Raw genomic sequence first — 18,185 nt, 5'->3', positions numbered from 1 at the left:
CACTATTTCTCTATTTCTAACTATATGTAAACTTTCTCAAAATTAAGATTGGTCACTGACTACACTGGAGATTATGAATAACCTGATTGATTATTAATAATTGTTTATTTTCATGTAGAACACGAGACTCCAGGTAAAATAAATACACAAGAGCGGAGGAAGGAGGACATAGCAAATTCATCTTCAGGCTATACATCTACTCATGAACAAGAGATGATGAAAACTCCACAACGGAGTCATAAAATATCTGCTGAACAAGAGACTGAGCAATTGTTGGAGGCCGAAAAAATTGAAATTACGCCAAAACATAGAAACAGCAAAGGACTGTGTGGTAAGTCTCTGGACTGAAGACACTGATATGTATTAGGAAATTTTGGAAACATAGAAATGTAATCCTTTCCTGATCAATGGACTAAATTATCACAACTAGAGATGAGTGAATCGATTTTGTAGAAATGGAATTGGATACAAATTTCAGGAAATCTTTGATTCACCAAGAATCCGGATTTCTTCACGCTTCGATGCATCGAATCGCATTTTTTAAATAAAATGGCTCCTTAACATGTTAGGAGAAGGGGCAGGGAACTCTGGGAACGTGGGATCACCCACAATGCCAAGTGTGCAGCTAATCAGCAGACAGCTGCTCCTGTGATGTCACAACCCTATAAAAACCAATAGCTATTTTAGGTACAGTCATTTCACATCCCTCTTACTGCAGGGACAGACAACAGAACAAGCTAGGGACAGTGATAGTAGTTCAGGGAAAGAGGATTGCAAGTGAAGGGAAAATATAGGGAGGAAATCAAAGAAGAATTTGGGGTGGTTGCAGTGTCACAAACAGAAAGAAACATAATACACAATGCAGCGCTCACTGCCATTATACTGCTGCTCATTACTCAAACCTGTGTGTTCAAGGTGAAACACAACAAGCCTTTTAGAGCAAAAACAGTGAATTATCATCCACACAGACCTGCACTCATCTGTTCTCACGCCTTTTTTTTAGCGAGGAAAGAAATTAGGGGCTTATTGGCCATAGTGTTCCGAGTATACAATTATAGGCCATCTCTCAATACAGTCTTGGCAAAAATCAAAATTTCTTAGCCACTAATCTCTATAGTTACTGGTTGTTATAACACTTAAATAAAGGTGTTTATTAGTGGGGAAACAGACAAGGGGCATATTTGCCATTCTGTTCCAAGTATAAAATTACAGGCCATTTTGAAGTACAATACTGCCCAAAAAAATCATAATTCTTATTAGTAATCTCTGCCTTTATCAAGCTTTTTTTAAAGGTATTCATTAGTGTGGAAAGAAATAAGGGGCTTATTTGCCGTTCTCTACAAAGTAGAAAATTACAGGTCTTTTTGTCCTGTATTAATTTCCTGTATTAATTAACAGGAGAATAAGGGACCTTGGGAACAGGGGTCACTTACGGAGACCTGAGCTCCCAGTGTCATGTAATGGTTGTGTCTTGATCAAGAACCCAATAATTATAGACTGTTTGACTCGGTCCCAAGTCACATCAGACACCCCCAGCCAAGACTCGGTGGGTTCGTCAGACAAAACCCTTAGTTGGCATGGCCTGCGAGTAGGCTCTGTACCCTTACATGTCCTCAAACTGCATCTGTCCACTTCTGTTCCATCAGCTAGAAAAATACTCTATGCTGTGGGCTCAGAGCCACAATACAGTGAGGAAGAGCTACTACAGGACAGTCAACAGCTAGTGCCCATCCAAGATCTGGAGGAGACATCCTCTGCTTCCTCCGGTAGGCAGGCAAGTAGTGATAAGGAGAGTGGGGTGGGAACTGGTGTTGTGAGCTGTCAGGCTCCTACCTCATATACCATTGAGACAGACATGAGTGACCTGCAAACATTAATGGATGACAATGTAGCTGACCGCAATTGGAAGCCAGGTGATGAAGAGTCTTCATCGTCTTCGGGAGAAGAAGTGGGCAGCTTAATTATGAGGCAGTGGTGGAATCAGCAGCGTGGCAGCAGAGGGAGGTCAGGAGCCATATGTGCCCAGGGTAGTCCACCTGCTTCGCAGCAGCCTACCTGCCCGGAAAGCAGGGGTACAGGGGTTCGCGAAGGCAGTGGCAGTCAGTTAGTGTGCAGTGTTGGGGGTAAAATCACCTACTCAGTGGTGTGGCAGTTTTTGTTTAGCCGCTGGAGAGGTGAACATGGCCATATGTTCAATCTGTCGGCAGAAGGTGAAGCATGGGCAGGGTGCCAATGTTAGCACCACAGCCCTGCGTCATCATATGCAGCGCCACCATAAAGTGGCCTAGGAGAACTGTGGTGCCAAAGTGGTGGTCCGGCCTGCCGCAGGCAGTTTTCTTCACCCGTATAGTGAAAAAGCTGCTAAACACAGAGTAAAACTTGAATCATCAGGTGGTGCTATACGTAGAGTGCACCCTGCCACCCGTCATGGAAGATCCGCTGGACTTCTGGGCAGCCAAACTGGATTTGTGGTTGCAACTGGCCGAGTTTGCCCTGGAAAAGCTGTCACACTTGGTCAACTGGTCACTGTACGGCCTACTAAAGCTGTTGCTCCCACCACATTATATCGACTTGCAACTCTGTGGCCTACTCCCGCTGCTGCCACTTCTGCACTCTTTCACTGTGTCACTGTATAGCCTACTGAGGCTGTTGCTACACATTATATTGACTTGCCACTCTTGCAACTCCCACTGCTGCCACTTCCACACTGTATGGGCCCCTCATGCTGCTGCCACATCCTCACTCTGCCACTGGGTCACTGTATGCCCTCCTAAGGCTGCATTCACACGGAGTAACGCCGAGCGTAATTTGAGCTTATTTTTACAGGCGTAGAAATCCGAGGGTCGCGTTTACATTGCATTTACACTGCGTTTTTTCACTATGAGCGCATACGCAGCATTTTTTGCTCGCGTAAACGCTCCGCGTTTTTTAACGGAGCGTGTATGCGAGCAAAAAATGCCGCATATGCGCTCATAGTAAAAAAACGCAACGTAAATGCAATGTTAACGCAACCCTCAGACGTCTACACCTGTAAAAATAAGCTCAAATTACGCCCGGCGTTACTCTGTGTGAATGCAAAGATGAAAGAAGGACATATAGTCCCAAAAGGTTGAAATATTCAACATATACAACAATAATTATGAAAAACGTTTTTTTATTCATGAAAAATTCATATTAAAAAACATATATACACAAAATATGAAGAACAAGACACAGAACACCAAAATTCAAAAGAACCGGACAACCCACAGAAACGGGCATCCAACTGTAAAATCACCATAAACAGAATAAATATAGGTCTTGGCATTGAGGTTGTTGCTGATTGCCTATACAGATATAACTAGACTTGTATATGCTCAGTCATATGCCCTCCCCCATCTTATAGTAAATAAACGTAATCAGAAGTAGGGTAAAGGGCATTTCAATATTGAAAAAATATGCTATCAACACTATATAGCATTCTATCACAAATACATACATACATCATATATACATACATACCCTATACTTGCCTTACATGAGTGATATGGCTTATTTGACTTTGTGATAGAATGCTATATAGTGTTGATAGCATATTTTTTCAATACTGAAATGCCCTTTACCCTACTTCTGATTACGTTTATTTACTATAAGATGGGGGAGGGCATATGACTGAGCATATACAAGTCTAGTTATATCTGTATAGGCAATCAGCAACAACCTCAATGCCAAGACCTATATTTATTCTGTTTATGGTGATTTTACAGTTGGATGCCCGTTTCTGTGGGTTGTCCGGTTCTTTTGAATTTTGGTGTTCTGTGTCTTGTTCTTCATATTTTGTGTATATATGTTTTTTAATATGAATTTTTCATGAATAAAAAAACGTTTTTCATAATTATTGTTGTATATGTTGAATATTTCAACCTTTTGGGACTGTATGTCCTTCTTTCGTCTTTACTTCTAGTTTTCTCGGTTGAAGTATGCTTTTCACGATTGGGCTGATTTATGAGAGTTAATTATGTGTATTTGACTGTATCGGAACTCTCCTGTGCTATGCTTGTTTTCTCTCTGTGTGAATGCAGCCTAAGGCTATTGCTGCCTCCACATTATATTGACTTTCCACTGTGTGGCCTACTGAAGCTGCTGCCACCTCCACACTCTGCCAATGGGTGACTGTATGGCCTCATAAGGCTGCAGCAACCTCCACATTACTGCCACTGGGTCACTGTATGGCCTTCCTCACGCTGCTTCCCCCTTAACACTATATACTGGGTCACTGTATGGCCTCATAAAGCTGCTGCAACGTCTACATTATATCACTTTGCCACTCTTGCAACTCACGCAGCTACCATTTCTGCACTGTATCTGCCCCTCATGCTGCTGCCACCTCCTCACTCTGCCACTGGGTCACTGTATGCCCTCCTAAGGCTATTGCTGCTTCCACATTATATTGACTTGCCACTGTGGCCTACTCAAGCTGCTGCCACCGCCGCACTCAGCCAATGGGTGACTGCATGACCTCATAAGGCTGCTTTCTACTCCACACTCTGCCACTGGGTCACAGTATGGCCTCATAAGGCTACTGCAACTTCCACACTATATACTGGGTCACTTTATGGGCTATAGCCTCATAAAGCTGCTGTAGCTTTTACATTATATCACCTTGTCACTCTGTGGCCTCCTCATGCTGCTACTACCTCCACTCTGTCAAGGAAGCTGTACTTGTATAAGCATTTACTATAACAGGCTCTGTAGACATCTATAAGATAATCCTTTAATAGTCCCACAGTGCGGAAATTTCATCTATGTGGAATCAGCAGACGGGGGGTGTCAAAGGAGTGCACGCTTTGATGCTACTGTAGGACCTTGAGCCTCTGCATGGTTATTTATACCTGGTACTAACATTGACCTGTAATGCTGAGTTCACACTTGTTTTATTTGGTCAGTTTGGGCCCCCAAATAAGTGAAGTGTTCAGCGGTTCTAAGAGTGAAACCTGTTTTGCGTCATACTCAATGAGTGTCTGACTACCACAGCAGACTCCCCAAGTGTGTTACTGCAAGGCACAGTGTTCTACACAACTATACAGGCTCTCTGCAGTCAGGAAATAGCTTTGTTTTTTAATGTTATTCACCGCGAACCAGTACGGATAGAATCAAATCTTTTTGGGAAATCCAGAGAAGCAGCCGAATCAAATTTTCCAAAACTTCGCTCATCTCTAATCATAACCATAAATAACAGAAAACTTATAGTCAAATATCATGTGTTATTTATATCACATAACACAATGGCATTATTTTCATCGATATCCGACTACATCCCTGTATGTGTCCACCACAATGTCCGCTCTGAAGGTCTCACATATGATGGTTACTCACTAGGATGATCTTTCTCTACAAATTTCAGCTCAATATCTTATAATAAAATGAAATGGAGATGCAGGAGACATTAGTGGGAAGTAGGGTTTGTAGTTATGTCATATATCCTAAATATCTCTGTATTCATTTATTGTATTTGTGCAGAAACTCTGCCTGATGTGAAGATTGGAGAAATTATAGTGCCAGAACTGATACTACATAAGAGGGCCACGCTGGAGTGTACACTACATAACTATATACAAGGTGTTCACACTGTAATATGGTATGAAAAGAAGGAGGACACAGAACCGATAAATGCTGCATATAATCAACGTAGACATGTAACCATAATAAAATGCAGTCAGTCGGATGACCAGCAAAGCTACAAAACCTATCTGGCCCTCACACCTGTAACAAGAGCAGATGATGGAATAAAATATATCTGCAGAGTGCAAGGACCAAACTCTGAGGAGATAATAGAGAACAGTACAGGATGTCTACAAGTGAGCGGTGAGTAGAAACTGATATTATATGGGAAATGATGTATATATATCCAGTATGTCACTCATACCTCTGACTCATATACGTGATATAACACTGTAAGACACAATTATCAATATCAGAATCATTTCAATTAAAGGGATTGTCCCACAAATAAATATGATTATCTGAAGGCAGAGGAAATAGGGGGGCATCACAGGAAGTCCCCTCCGTGAATGGTGTCTCAAGAGCCATGTTTGCATTGACCACTACATCTGACAGGGCTAAATCTCTGTGATCTGAGTAACCTCCGATCAAAGACACTGTGGGTGGATGTCTGCTGGTCATAATAGCAGGTAACCACTGGTGGCGCCAGCTCATCTTCAGTATGCCAGATGTTGGAAAGGAGGTAAATATGGAAAAAGTATTAGTTCCTTACATAGAAAATAACATGAAATACGGCTTTATTCACATTTATGTCAAAGGCATCCATTATAGATTGTATTCAAATAATTTAGAAGCTTAGCATCAGAAATTTTCTATGAAGTCATCTCCTACAGCTGTACCTGTACATTTATTATATGACGGCCACAGCTCCTGAACATACATTGAACCATGAAATAGAATCATCTTTACATATAATTCTCTAGTCAAAATGTTTACAAGGCAGGCACAGGATAAAAATTATATGACAGATAGTCATTTATCAAAAACTTAATGTTTCAGCCTTAGGGCTGGGGCCCCACGTTGCAAAAATACAGCGTTTTGGCCGTGGCAGAAAAGCAGCATTTTCAAAAACTCGCAGAATGTCAATTATACCTATGGAAATGTGTGTGTGTTTTCTGTATAAGCTGCGGAAAGAATTGTATTGCATTTACAACTTTTTTTTCCATCAACGTCTTTTTTCCTCATTTCCCCTGGGTAGACTACTATTGGAAAGAAGCCCGGTAGCATGTACATGCATCACATGACGCCAGACCCCTTTCCATTAATAAGATGTATATCGGAGATAGTGGTCGGTGAACGAGGCTTTCCTTGACCGATATCCTGGTGCTGCAGAGCCCTAGTCATCTCCAGCTGGCCATGGACCCCACTATCCTCTGTCACACCCCTGTGATCTCAATTGTTATGCCACTGGCTATGACTCTATTCACACCTGCAAAGGAATGTTCATTGGAAGTTTCCACCGCTGTCTCCATCATTATTCTTCCTGGCTAAACAAAAGTCACTACCCCAGAATTTGATGGACCCAATTATAAGTCAATTGAGTTCAGCAGGAGCATTTGATGGCCTTTGGGTGACAGATCTACCACTGCATTGTAGCTTTACTTCTAAATGTAAATATGAAAACATTGTGGATCTCTTCTATGGAGGTTTGAATTGTAGCTGCACTTTTATTATGTGACGGTCATAGCCCACTGGAAAACGCAGAGGCATGAGACAGACGACTATATTTCTTACATCACTATTGAGGACAGAAGTAAGAAAAAAAATGAAAAAAGAAATTGAAACTGACACCTATTTCCAACTACATATAAATATTATCTGTAAATCCTAAAATGAAGAGAGGTGATTGTGTACACTGGGGATCAGGTATGTTAGACATGACACATGACACTCCCCATGTTAAATGATTCCTAATGACTAGAGATGAGCGAGTACTGTTGGGATCAGCCGATCCGAACAGCACGCTCGCATAGAAATGAATGGACGTAGCCGGCACGCGGGGGGTTAAGCGGCCGGGCGCCGTCAATGCGGAAGTACCAGGTGCATCCATTCATTTCTATGGAGCGTGCTGTTCGGATCAGCTGATCCCAACAGTACTCGCTCATCTCTACTAATGTCCTGATATCTGTAATTGTCTAACCACATAAGGAATTTCAGTCTAAAAAACAATTGAAATTTTTTTATTTCATGCAGAGTCATTTCTACCCCAATCACCGAGAAGTCCACAAAAGGAAGACACTGTGGAAACTCCAGAGTTGACCCATGAAACATCTATTGACCAAGAAAATGGTCAATTGAGAAAAGACGATAACCATGAAAATACAAAGGTAATGGGGAATGGAAATAGTACCAGTACCAGGGAAGATGCAGAGAAACTGAGCAAGGAGGAGAATAAGAATGAAAAAACGTCAACATTCAGTGACAAACCATGTAACGATGAAGAAAGTGAACTGGAAGAAAACTGTGAGAAATTGAGGAGAACAAGTAATGAAGGTTTATATTCAACCGCTAAATCGCCAGAGGACACTGACAATGAAGAGACACGGCTGAGCTGTAGCACAAAACCGGAAGAAGGAGATGATGATGACAAGACTAAGCATAAAAAACATATGAATGTATATCCTAGTGTATACTAAACTACAAACCCCCCCCCCCCAAAAAAAAAAAAACAAAAACAAAAACAAAAAACAAAACCTAGGACAAAATGTATATCACAAAGTATAAACTTTATTACAATAAAATTACATATATGAACCAACAGAAATGACAAAAATTACATATAGGGGAACAAATACACCCAAAAAGATACGAGACTGGAGGGGGTATAAGTATGCAAATTATATATTAGCAGGGTCACAGATGCTACCAAAGTGAAAATGGCCATACATGAGTAGGATCTACACCAAAGTGAAAGATATACAACTTAGTATAAACCACATGAGGGTTCAAGTAACAATCCAACACATGAAAGGATGGCATGTAACCAGCAAATAAAGACCCATAGTAACGTTACCTATACCACCATTCAGACTCGCATCCTGACCCGACACGTGTTTCGCCTGACCAGTTCTCTGTCAAGGGACAAATGACTCACTGGCCGTGTGGGTATATATAGGGACATAGATATGCCGCAGCTGTGCTCATTTTACCTCATTATATGCCTCCGTCTCGCCCCCCATGACGCCAGTGTTTATCCTCCGAACGGCAAATACATAAAATGGCCGAAAATGATGTTAATGTGCATGCGTGGCAATGAAGCGATCACAAGAGGTAAAACCTCAGCGCTCTACAATAAGATGGCCGCCGCGCACGCATGAGCTCTTAATAAACAGAGCTGCTGGTTTTATCATGAAGGCAAACTGACATTTGGAATATGGAGACATATAGGGGGAAACAGCTGGATATTAGGTGAAATCTAATAAATATAAATATACCTACATACATGGAAGACCTACCAGACCAAGACCAATGTTGTAAAGTATATATGCAAAAAACCGTGGTATAGTGATAAAAATGCATATTGGCAATACATATATGATCATAATACACAAGATGTAAAAAACACATCAATATTACCGTACTTTTCGGACTATAAGACGCACTTTTTTTCCCCCAAATTTCGGAGGAAAATGAGGGTGCGTCTTATAGTCTGAATGTGGGTTTGCAGCATGGCCGCGCTACTGCCAGCGCTGGTTTTCTTCAGCGGCAGTAGCGCGGCAATCCGCAGGCCCCGGCAGCTAAGACAGTCCCCAGCATCTGCTGTAATAGACCGGCGGATGCCGGGGAGTGTCTTAGCTGCCGGGGCCTGTAGATTGCCGCGCTACTGCCACCGCTGGTTTTCTTCAGCGGCAGGAGTGTGACAATACTGCAGGCCCCGGCAGCTAAGACACTCCCCGGCATCCACCGGTCTATTACAGCAGATGCCGGGGACTGTCTTAGCTGCCGAGGCCTGCGGATTGCCGCGCTACTGCCGCTGAAGAAAACCAGCGGTGGCAGTAGCACGGCCATGCTGCAAACCCACTGCTCCTCCACAGGTCCCGACAGTTAGTTAGACCCCCCCCCCCCCCCCCGGCCTCATACCTTTAGTGATGCAGGCCGGCTCCTGCACGGCGAGGCCGCAGGAGCCGGCCTGTTCCGATGACAGCCGGGAGCCTAATGAAGGCTCTGAGGCCTGTCATAGATATATATTACTATCGTGGCTGGTCTATGACCCTCCGCGATAGTAATGTATAGAATCTCCCATAGACGGCAATACACTTGTATTGCCGTCTATGGGACTTGCAATCAAATGATTGCAGGTTCAAGCCCCCTAGGCGGGGGATAATAAAATAGTAAAAAAAATAAAAAAAAAAACACTTAAAAAAAATATAATAAAAAATAAAATAAATAAAAGTTCACCTCCTTTCCCTAGAATACATATAAAAGTATAACATTACTGTGAAACATATACATTAGGTATCCCTGTGTCTGAAAATGCCCGGTCTACACCTGGCCCCACAAAAAAAAACGCCCTATACATCCCCGTACAGCTGCAGGGTCACCTGTCAATGTGGCCTTGCAGCTGTTCCAAAACTACAACTCCCATATATTAAATATTTTACCATTTTTTGCCTGAAAATTTTTTTTCCCTATTTTTCTCCTCTAAAACCTTATAGTCCGGTGCGTCTTATAGTCCGAAAAATACGGTAATATAGACATCAATGGAATAGTGAAGAAAATATAAATATAAAAGAAATGTGCGTGCAACAAAAAGTGCGCAGTGCGAGTGAAAGTGACATATATATACATATATAAATGTGTATTAAAAAAGATTTTTTTTCTTTTGTAAGTAGGTCAAATGATATACTAAGGTTAATGTCCATGTATGAATATAAGACACCAAGGGACAGAAGCAGAGCCAGCGCATTCCTAAAAAGGCAAGAACAACGAGACAGTAAAAAATACCAAAACAACAGACAAAACCATATTAACTCTATTAAAACCCTAAAATGAAAAACTGTAATAGACCAATAAAGTGGAGAGACATAACCTGATATACTACTAACAAAATTACAAAAAAGGGGCAAAACTAATATTTTCATTTAAGGTGGACAGTTTTAAGGTGGTAGATCCAACGACTTTCTTTTTGGGCTAATACCTTCTTCCAATTTCCCATTCGTGGTCCGTGAAGGACTTGTTCAATAGCCCTAATACGCAATAAAGATGCATCTGAGTTGTGAAATAATTTAAAGTGCTTTGGGATAGTGGTCAGGGAGTTTGTGTCCTGTACCTCTTTCGAATTGATAATTCCTAAGGCATGCTCTCTAACACAGCGACAGAACTCGCGGGTAGTCATGCCCACGTAAATAAAATTACATGGACATAGGGCGAAATAAACAACCCCAACTGATAAACAGTTGAGGGAAGACCGGATACGATAAATCTGATTTTTCTCCAAATCCCAAAATGTATCTGCCGTATCTACATTGGCACAAGCCACACAATGTCCGCATGGTCTGCAGCCGGGTTTGGGTCCATGTAGGCTAATCGTTTTTTGAATAGGGCCCCCCTCAAAATGACTTTTAACTAAGGAATCTCTTAAATTTCGAGAGCGTCTATGCTAAGACTAAGCCACTAAGATACGAAACAGCTAACTAAGGCCTAGTTCACATTTGTGCTGTATTTTCCATTTTTCTGATTCATCGTAAAATGAAATGTTGTTTGTATCTGTCTTCCATTAAGCTTATTGTAAAAAAAAAAAAAAAAAAAAGGAAAAAATAGTGCGACTTTAAAAAACCACTAAAATAAGCTTGTTGTCAAGAAAACTTTACAGCTGAAAAACGTGTAATAAGCTGATTAACCACCGGAAGGCTTTACCAGGCCAATTGTTTCGTTTTTGTCACAGGCACATCCAAAACGGTATTGATATTAGTTATTTATATAGCACCAACATATTTTTAGGGGTGACACAAGAGGTAAAGGTCAGACAGTTTGATGCAGGGACCCAGCCAGTATTTGTGTGTGTACAGTATATGTGGATGTGAAAAGCATTAGGTTGTAAGGAGTATAAGGGACATTGCTGAAAGGAAGGATGAGGTCCTGAGAAATAACTGTTAAAAACAACAATGTATTCCAGACGTCTGATCGCAGGTACCCATCAGATGCCGTGGGCAGAACGGGAACCTTTGACCGACTCCCGTGCTTCAAGATCATCTGGTTCAAGCCTCCTAGGTGGCGCAAGAAAAAAAAAATTTTTTTTTTTTTTTAAAAAAGAAAGTTTCTAAATATATATATATATATATATATATATATATATATATATATATATATATATATATATAAGAAATACAAAAATGTGAAAAGTCAAATCACCTTTCCCCATTTATTATAATGCATAAAAACTCAATGAAAATAAATAAAAACACATTAGGCCCGAGCTAGAAGAATATAAGCTGATTTATCTGCTCAATGGGTGCAGGCTGCCCATTCCTCCAGAGATCAGAAGAATGAGACACTAATGCTGAGTTCACACAGAGTTTTTTGATCTGGATTATGACACAGAATCCGCCTCAGAATCCAGCTTGGAGTGGAGGCCATTCACTTCTTTTTTGCAGTAGCTTTTTTCTCACTTGCGGAAAAAAGAAGCGAGCAGCCCTATCTTGCCGCGGATTCCACGATGCGACACTCCCTCCTGACTAGGCCCATTCATTTGGGCCTAATCTGCAGCAGAATGCCGCTGCACTACATCGGCATTCAATCGCGGCTAGCCGTGGGAGGCGTTTTTTGGAGACGGATTCTGAGGTGGATTCTGTGTCAAAATCCATACCAAAAAACATAATGAGAACTCTTATAAGTCCCCCTAAAGTCTCCTTGTGAATAGAGTGCCATTGTGCACTTGTGTGACTGTTGCTCCATTCATGTCTATGGAACTGTAATCTCCAGCAGCCCCCTGAGCCTCATAGAAGTGAATGTAGTGCTGATCACACAAGTGCACTGGCACTACATTCACAAGGAGGCTTTAGGGGGACTTTCGGCCTCCTGATCACTGGGGATCCTGAGGATAGGGCAATAAGGGTCCTTAAAGCACAACCACTTTAAGTCCCGCCGAGCACCCGCCATCAGAGCGGTAGCGCACAGCCCATTTAGCCAGCAGTCTATTCCATGTAGGCTTTCTTCTCTAGCCACCGGCTATGATCAATAGTGGGCAGTAGTTTGGTGATAGGACAAGCAAGGCACATCAGATAGCTTCTTGCCCACTTCACTTTAGCTTTTTTCCCCGTTTTTTTTTAAAGAAAATCAAGTTAAAAAAAATCAAAAATTGCCATAAACTTTAAAAAAAAACAAAAAACGAGATTTTAAATTTTATTTTTTGTTATCTCCCAGCTCTAGTGTGCCCTCATAATTACTAATAGCAATAACAGATTCCCCCATTTTCAGTAGTGCCAGCAGAGTGCCCCCATATTAGCAAAGAACCTACTATTAATCATTGTCCCAGCACAGTGCCCTCACTATCAGAAGTAGCAATAGACTAATGTGATTAGTAATAGTACCAGCAGAGCTCACACATAGTTATTTGCACTTGCAGAGTACTTCCTTTTATTAATTGTACCAGCAGAGTGCCCCTATAGTCCAACAAAGTGGACTATAGACGTGTGTATCTAATCCTCCAGCTTGTGGTACTGTGTGCAGCTGTACGTATCTAATCCTCCGGAGTGTAGTACTGTGTATATCTAATTCTCTGGCGTGTGATACTGTGTGCTGACCTGTGTCCTGTGGCATGAGATACTGTGTGCTGACCTGTGTATCTAATCCTCCAGCGTGTGGTACTTTGTGTAGACGTGTGCATCTAAGCCTATGGCGTGTGGAACTATGTGGAGATGCGCGTATCTAATCCTTTGGGTTGTGGAACTGTGTGCAGACATGCATATTTAATCCTCTGGCGTGTGGAACTGTGTGCAGACGTACGTGTCTAATCCTCTGGCATGTGGAACTGTGTACAGACGCGCGTATCTAATCCTTTAGCATGTGCAACTGTGTGTAGATGCGCATATCTAATACTGCGGTGTGTGTAACGATGTGCATTGGTGCGTATCCAATCCTATGGCTTGTGGTATTGTCTGCAGTGGTGTATATGTAATCCTGCGGCGTGTGGAACTGTGTGCAGACGCGTGTATCTAATCCTCTGGCGTGAGATACTGTGTGCTGATCTGTGTATCTAATCCTCCAGCGTGTGGTACTTTGTGCAGACGTGTGTATCTAAGCCTCTGGCGTGTGGAACTAAGTTAACTTACCTTCTGTATACCAGGTGATGCATTCTCTCTACTTGTTTATGATTTTGGTCAGCTTCCATCTGATACTTACCTTAACTATGCCACAGTTATCCTTACAATTATTCATAACACCTTTTCCTTGTCACGTCCATTGCTAAACATGTTTGGAACTCCAGTATTAGTACCTACTGTAGACCCTAGTTTATATCATGGCTATATTGTATTATATGTATATAATTAATCACCACCCACATGTATTGGAACATGATTTGTACTATTTTGTCACTCTTCACATGCATATATAATGATATTGTTATTTTGTGACTTTTTGTATCTCATATGTAGAGTCTGATGAAGGTCTTAGGGACCGAAAACGTTCACTTGGCTTTACAAATAAACGGTGACTGATTAAACACTTTAATAGCGTGGAGTTCATCTTTATATTCTAAGACGGGTTGGGACACTAACTCCACAGAACAACAGCTGTATCCCTCTGTACATAGAACAAAGGAAAACACGGACAGAAAAAAAGAGGGGAGGGAGGGGAGATCAGAGACCTTGCAGTGCACAATAGGTATTCCATGGGGACCAAATCAATTCGAAGGCAGCAATCGTATTTTTTAGGCTAGCTGTCAAATATTCCAGGTTCCGGACAGGAACATCCTTGACATGGGCAAGAAGCTCAGTATTGGATGAATATGTGGAACTGACAAATCTACAACCCCTGTTCCCGCTAGCATCACGGATCATCACGGTGGTCAGAGAGAGGGATCACTACTGGGAGAATATAAAAGAAGTATTAAAGTTCAGACTGAGTTTTTTGGACCGGAACCTGAAGCGGAGGCCGCCTCAGGTTCTTGTCCGAAAGACTGGCTGGCACGACTGAAAGCCGGTGCACTGCACCGGATCCAGCCGCGCGCTCCACTCCGGATTAGGCCCAATGAATAGGTCTAATCCGGAGGAGGGTGTGTCTTCAGGCCGTAAATAGCTCCTGAGCGGCTCCCATTGGTTTCAGTGGGAGCCATCTTTTTGGTCAGGATTTTGAGGAGAATACGGCCTCAAAATCCTGACCAAAAAACCCCGTGTGAACTTAGAGATCTGACCTACAAGGGAGATCTGCAAAGGGCGCCACTTATTTAAGAGAGTCTTAAGTTCACGGAACAATAGAAGCACCTGATCAAGATAGCAGTGCAGACCAGGATGGATGAAAAATGAACCAGCGCTAGAGATGAGCGAAATGAATGGAAGCGGCCGGCACGCAGACTTTGCTGGCAGCTTAACCCCCCGTGTGCTGACTACGTCCATTAATGTCTATGGGAGCGTGCTATTCGAAACGGCTCATCTCTAACCAGCGCTAGTCAAATCATATTGATGCAGATGGATTCATTTATTGATTCATTAAAACCCAATATATCACCATGTGTTCCAGAGGGCTATGCTCCATTCTGAAGTGTACAGATTTGTATGTGTGTATCTGTTTAAAATTTATGCATTTCCTGCTGTATATCCCACCCAGTGGCATAACTACCGCCATAGCAGCAGAGGCAGCTGCCACAGGGCCCGGGACATTAGGGGCCCGGTGACAGCCGCTACCGCTGCTATCATTATACTCGATCATTATACACCCCCCCCCCCCCCGAGTATAATGATCGGCGGACCGGGAGAGGTAAGAAACATAAAAGACACTGTTACTTACCTCTCCACGATCCTGCCAGGCCTGAAAAGACCCCAGAGCCCAGAGTATAATAATTGTTTATGGGTGTCCACAGTGGAACATAATACTGTGTGCAGGGACCACTATGGGGGATAATACTGTGTGCAGGAGCCACTATGGGGCATAATACTGTGTGCAGGGGCCACTATGGGGGATAATACTGTGTGCAGGGGCCACTATTGGGGATAATACTGTGTGTAGGGGACACTATTGGGGGATAATACTGTGTGAAGGGGACACTATGGGGCATAATAGGACGCTCAGGAATGCATAGGAGGGGGTCGGTCGAGGTCTTCGGTTTCTGGCGGGGAGGTGGGGGAGGGCCCATGTGAAAAGTTCGCCACGGGGCCCCACCATTCCTTGTTACGCCACTGATCCCACCAGCATATTTTGCAGAGGTGTATCTAGATTGTACTTGTGCACATTTAACCCATGTTACAACCTTGTTAATGATTACTGACAAGAGCACTTGCAACCTTTGGATTTTGCTTTTATGGGAATGCTGTTTATTTATTTACAGTGTGTACTGAAGAAGGGGGGGGTTAGGTCATACTGAGAGGAAAGAAGTCGGCTTACATGTAGTAATAAGGGTATTTTCATATGGCGGAAAATGGATTCTGCGTGTGAACAAACCACCTGGCTAGCCGCGACATAATGCCAATGCAGTGGACCAGCATCCCGTCGCGCCATTCCACTCCGGATTAAGCTGAATGAATGGGCTTAATTGGGAGGGAGTCTCGTGCCGCGGAATCCACAGGAAGAAGGGGCATGTTGCTGCTTTTTACCGCAACTGGCGGAAAAAAAGAAGCGAGCGGTTCCAATTTTGGCAGTGGATTTTGAGATGGATTCCACTTCAAAATCCACTGCCAAAAAACTCCATGTGAACTAGCCCTAAGGCTTCTGCTTTGTCAATAATATTTATTGGCGCGTCTAAAGCCACAAAGCAATAAACACAATAGTATCATAAATGATTATCAAAGCTAAGCCAGTGCCATGAGGAGCAGGGGTCAGCTGTAACATGCACCTCACACCCTGCTACTTTACTCATGAGTGGTGCTACCTCTAATCTCAGAAACTCAACCCCTCAGATACGACAGTCAATAGCAACCCTGGTATCTAAGGAATTCCCGACAATATAATTCCCTGCATTTGCTCCCATGTACTTTAATTAGAGGGCGTCAATATTTTGGCGAGGCTGCTGGGTGACGGATAAAAAAAAAGACAACAGAAAAAACACAGGTAAAGGTTAGGTTCACATCTGCATCGGAGTCGGAATCTGCTAAAAATTGCTCAGATAGGAATAGTTTGATTGTTATGGCTTCTACCATTATTTAGAATAAGACTGGGGTCACATCAGTGTTGGTGTCTCTGTATGGGATCAGTCTAAAGATCATAAAGACTGATTAGAACGAGTCGTTGATTTCAATGGGTTTATAAAACAGTCCCTCGCTTTGTGTATCCGCTCTTTTGGACAGAGGAAAAAAAAAGTCAGACTCACAGCACTTTTCCTCCTTCCAAAAAAATAGCCATATGCAATTGACAGTAAAAAAAAATTAAAAATCTGTTTTTTAATATAGATGTCTATGGAAACAGAAATAAACAGATTACCAATGGATAATAATCTGTTCATGTCCGTTTTGCAATCCGCTTTTCCATCTTCTTTTGTCTCTGCGAATGCTCAGAATGAAGATGGAGAGAAAAAAAAAAAAAACAGATCTGCAAAAGGACAGGTTTTTTTTCATTTTTTTTTAAAGACACCGACTGACAGATCCATCAAAAAAGATTATGGTATGCGATGTGTAATCATTTTTTGACGAATCCATTGTTTTGTTTTTATTAAGACACAGCATGGTGGAACGCAGCTAAAAAAAACAGCTCCTTCTTATCCTCAGCATTTTCCATTGCATTTTTTTTTTCTTTGCAATATGTGGATGGGATTAGCCAAAAATCTCACATTGCTTTAATGCATAACGCTGCATTTTTTATGCTGCATTACCACAATGTGGGGATTTTGATGGATTCGCAACAGGGGCAGATACAAGGCATAGAGGTGAACGTAGAGTAAATGAAACGTTAAACAATATTTTCCACAAAACAATCCCTAAAATGTCTACAACTGGACTGCTGAAAACAAGCTAAAAAAATAAGAACAAAATCTGTTTGTTAGAATTCACGAGGACAAAAAAAAGTCCTAGATCTATCCTGCTCTCCATGTCCTCTTCTCTGTAAAATCTCCATATAAACACGTATGTACAGTGTTGGCCAAAAGTATTGGCACCCCTGCAATTCTGTCAGATAATACTCAGTGTCTTCCAGAAAATGATTGCAAGCACAAACTCTTTGGTAATATCTTCATTTATTTTGCTTGAAATGAAAAAACACAAAAGAGAATGAAAAAAAAAAGTGAAATCATTGATCATTTTACACAAAACTCCAAAAATGGGCCAGACAAAAGTATTGGCCCCCTCAGCCTAATACTTGGTAGCACAACCTTTTGACAAAATAACTACGAACAACCGCTTCCGGTAACCAGCAATGAGTTTCTTACAAGGCTTTGCTGGAATTTTAGACCATTCTTCTTTGTAAACTGCTCCAGGTCCCACCTGAGATGTGAAGGGGGTCTTCTCCAAACTGCCATCAAGAGATCTCTCCACAGGTGTTCTATGGGATTCAGGGCTGGA

The 18,185-nt window shown here is 42.1% G+C and overlaps 1 protein-coding gene across 1 annotated transcript in view; it reads left to right on the top strand.

Moving 5' to 3' along the window:
- Positions 1-8,177, top strand: part of LOC142217150 (uncharacterized) — a 45,184-nt gene extending 37,007 nt beyond the window's left edge. Inside the window, exons 13-15 of the mRNA XM_075285340.1 lie at positions 119-331; positions 5,500-5,844; positions 7,735-8,177. Coding sequence (XP_075141441.1) covers positions 119-331; positions 5,500-5,844; positions 7,735-8,177 — 1,001 coding nt within the window. The remainder of the gene's footprint in view (positions 1-118; positions 332-5,499; positions 5,845-7,734) is intronic.
- Positions 8,178-18,185: the final 10,008 nt, after the last annotated feature.

Source organism: Leptodactylus fuscus, chromosome 8, assembly GCF_031893055.1.
Source record: "Leptodactylus fuscus isolate aLepFus1 chromosome 8, aLepFus1.hap2, whole genome shotgun sequence".
NCBI classification, from domain to species: Eukaryota; Metazoa; Chordata; class Amphibia; order Anura; family Leptodactylidae; genus Leptodactylus; species Leptodactylus fuscus.
This window is presented reverse-complemented; position numbering and strand designations above follow the sequence as displayed.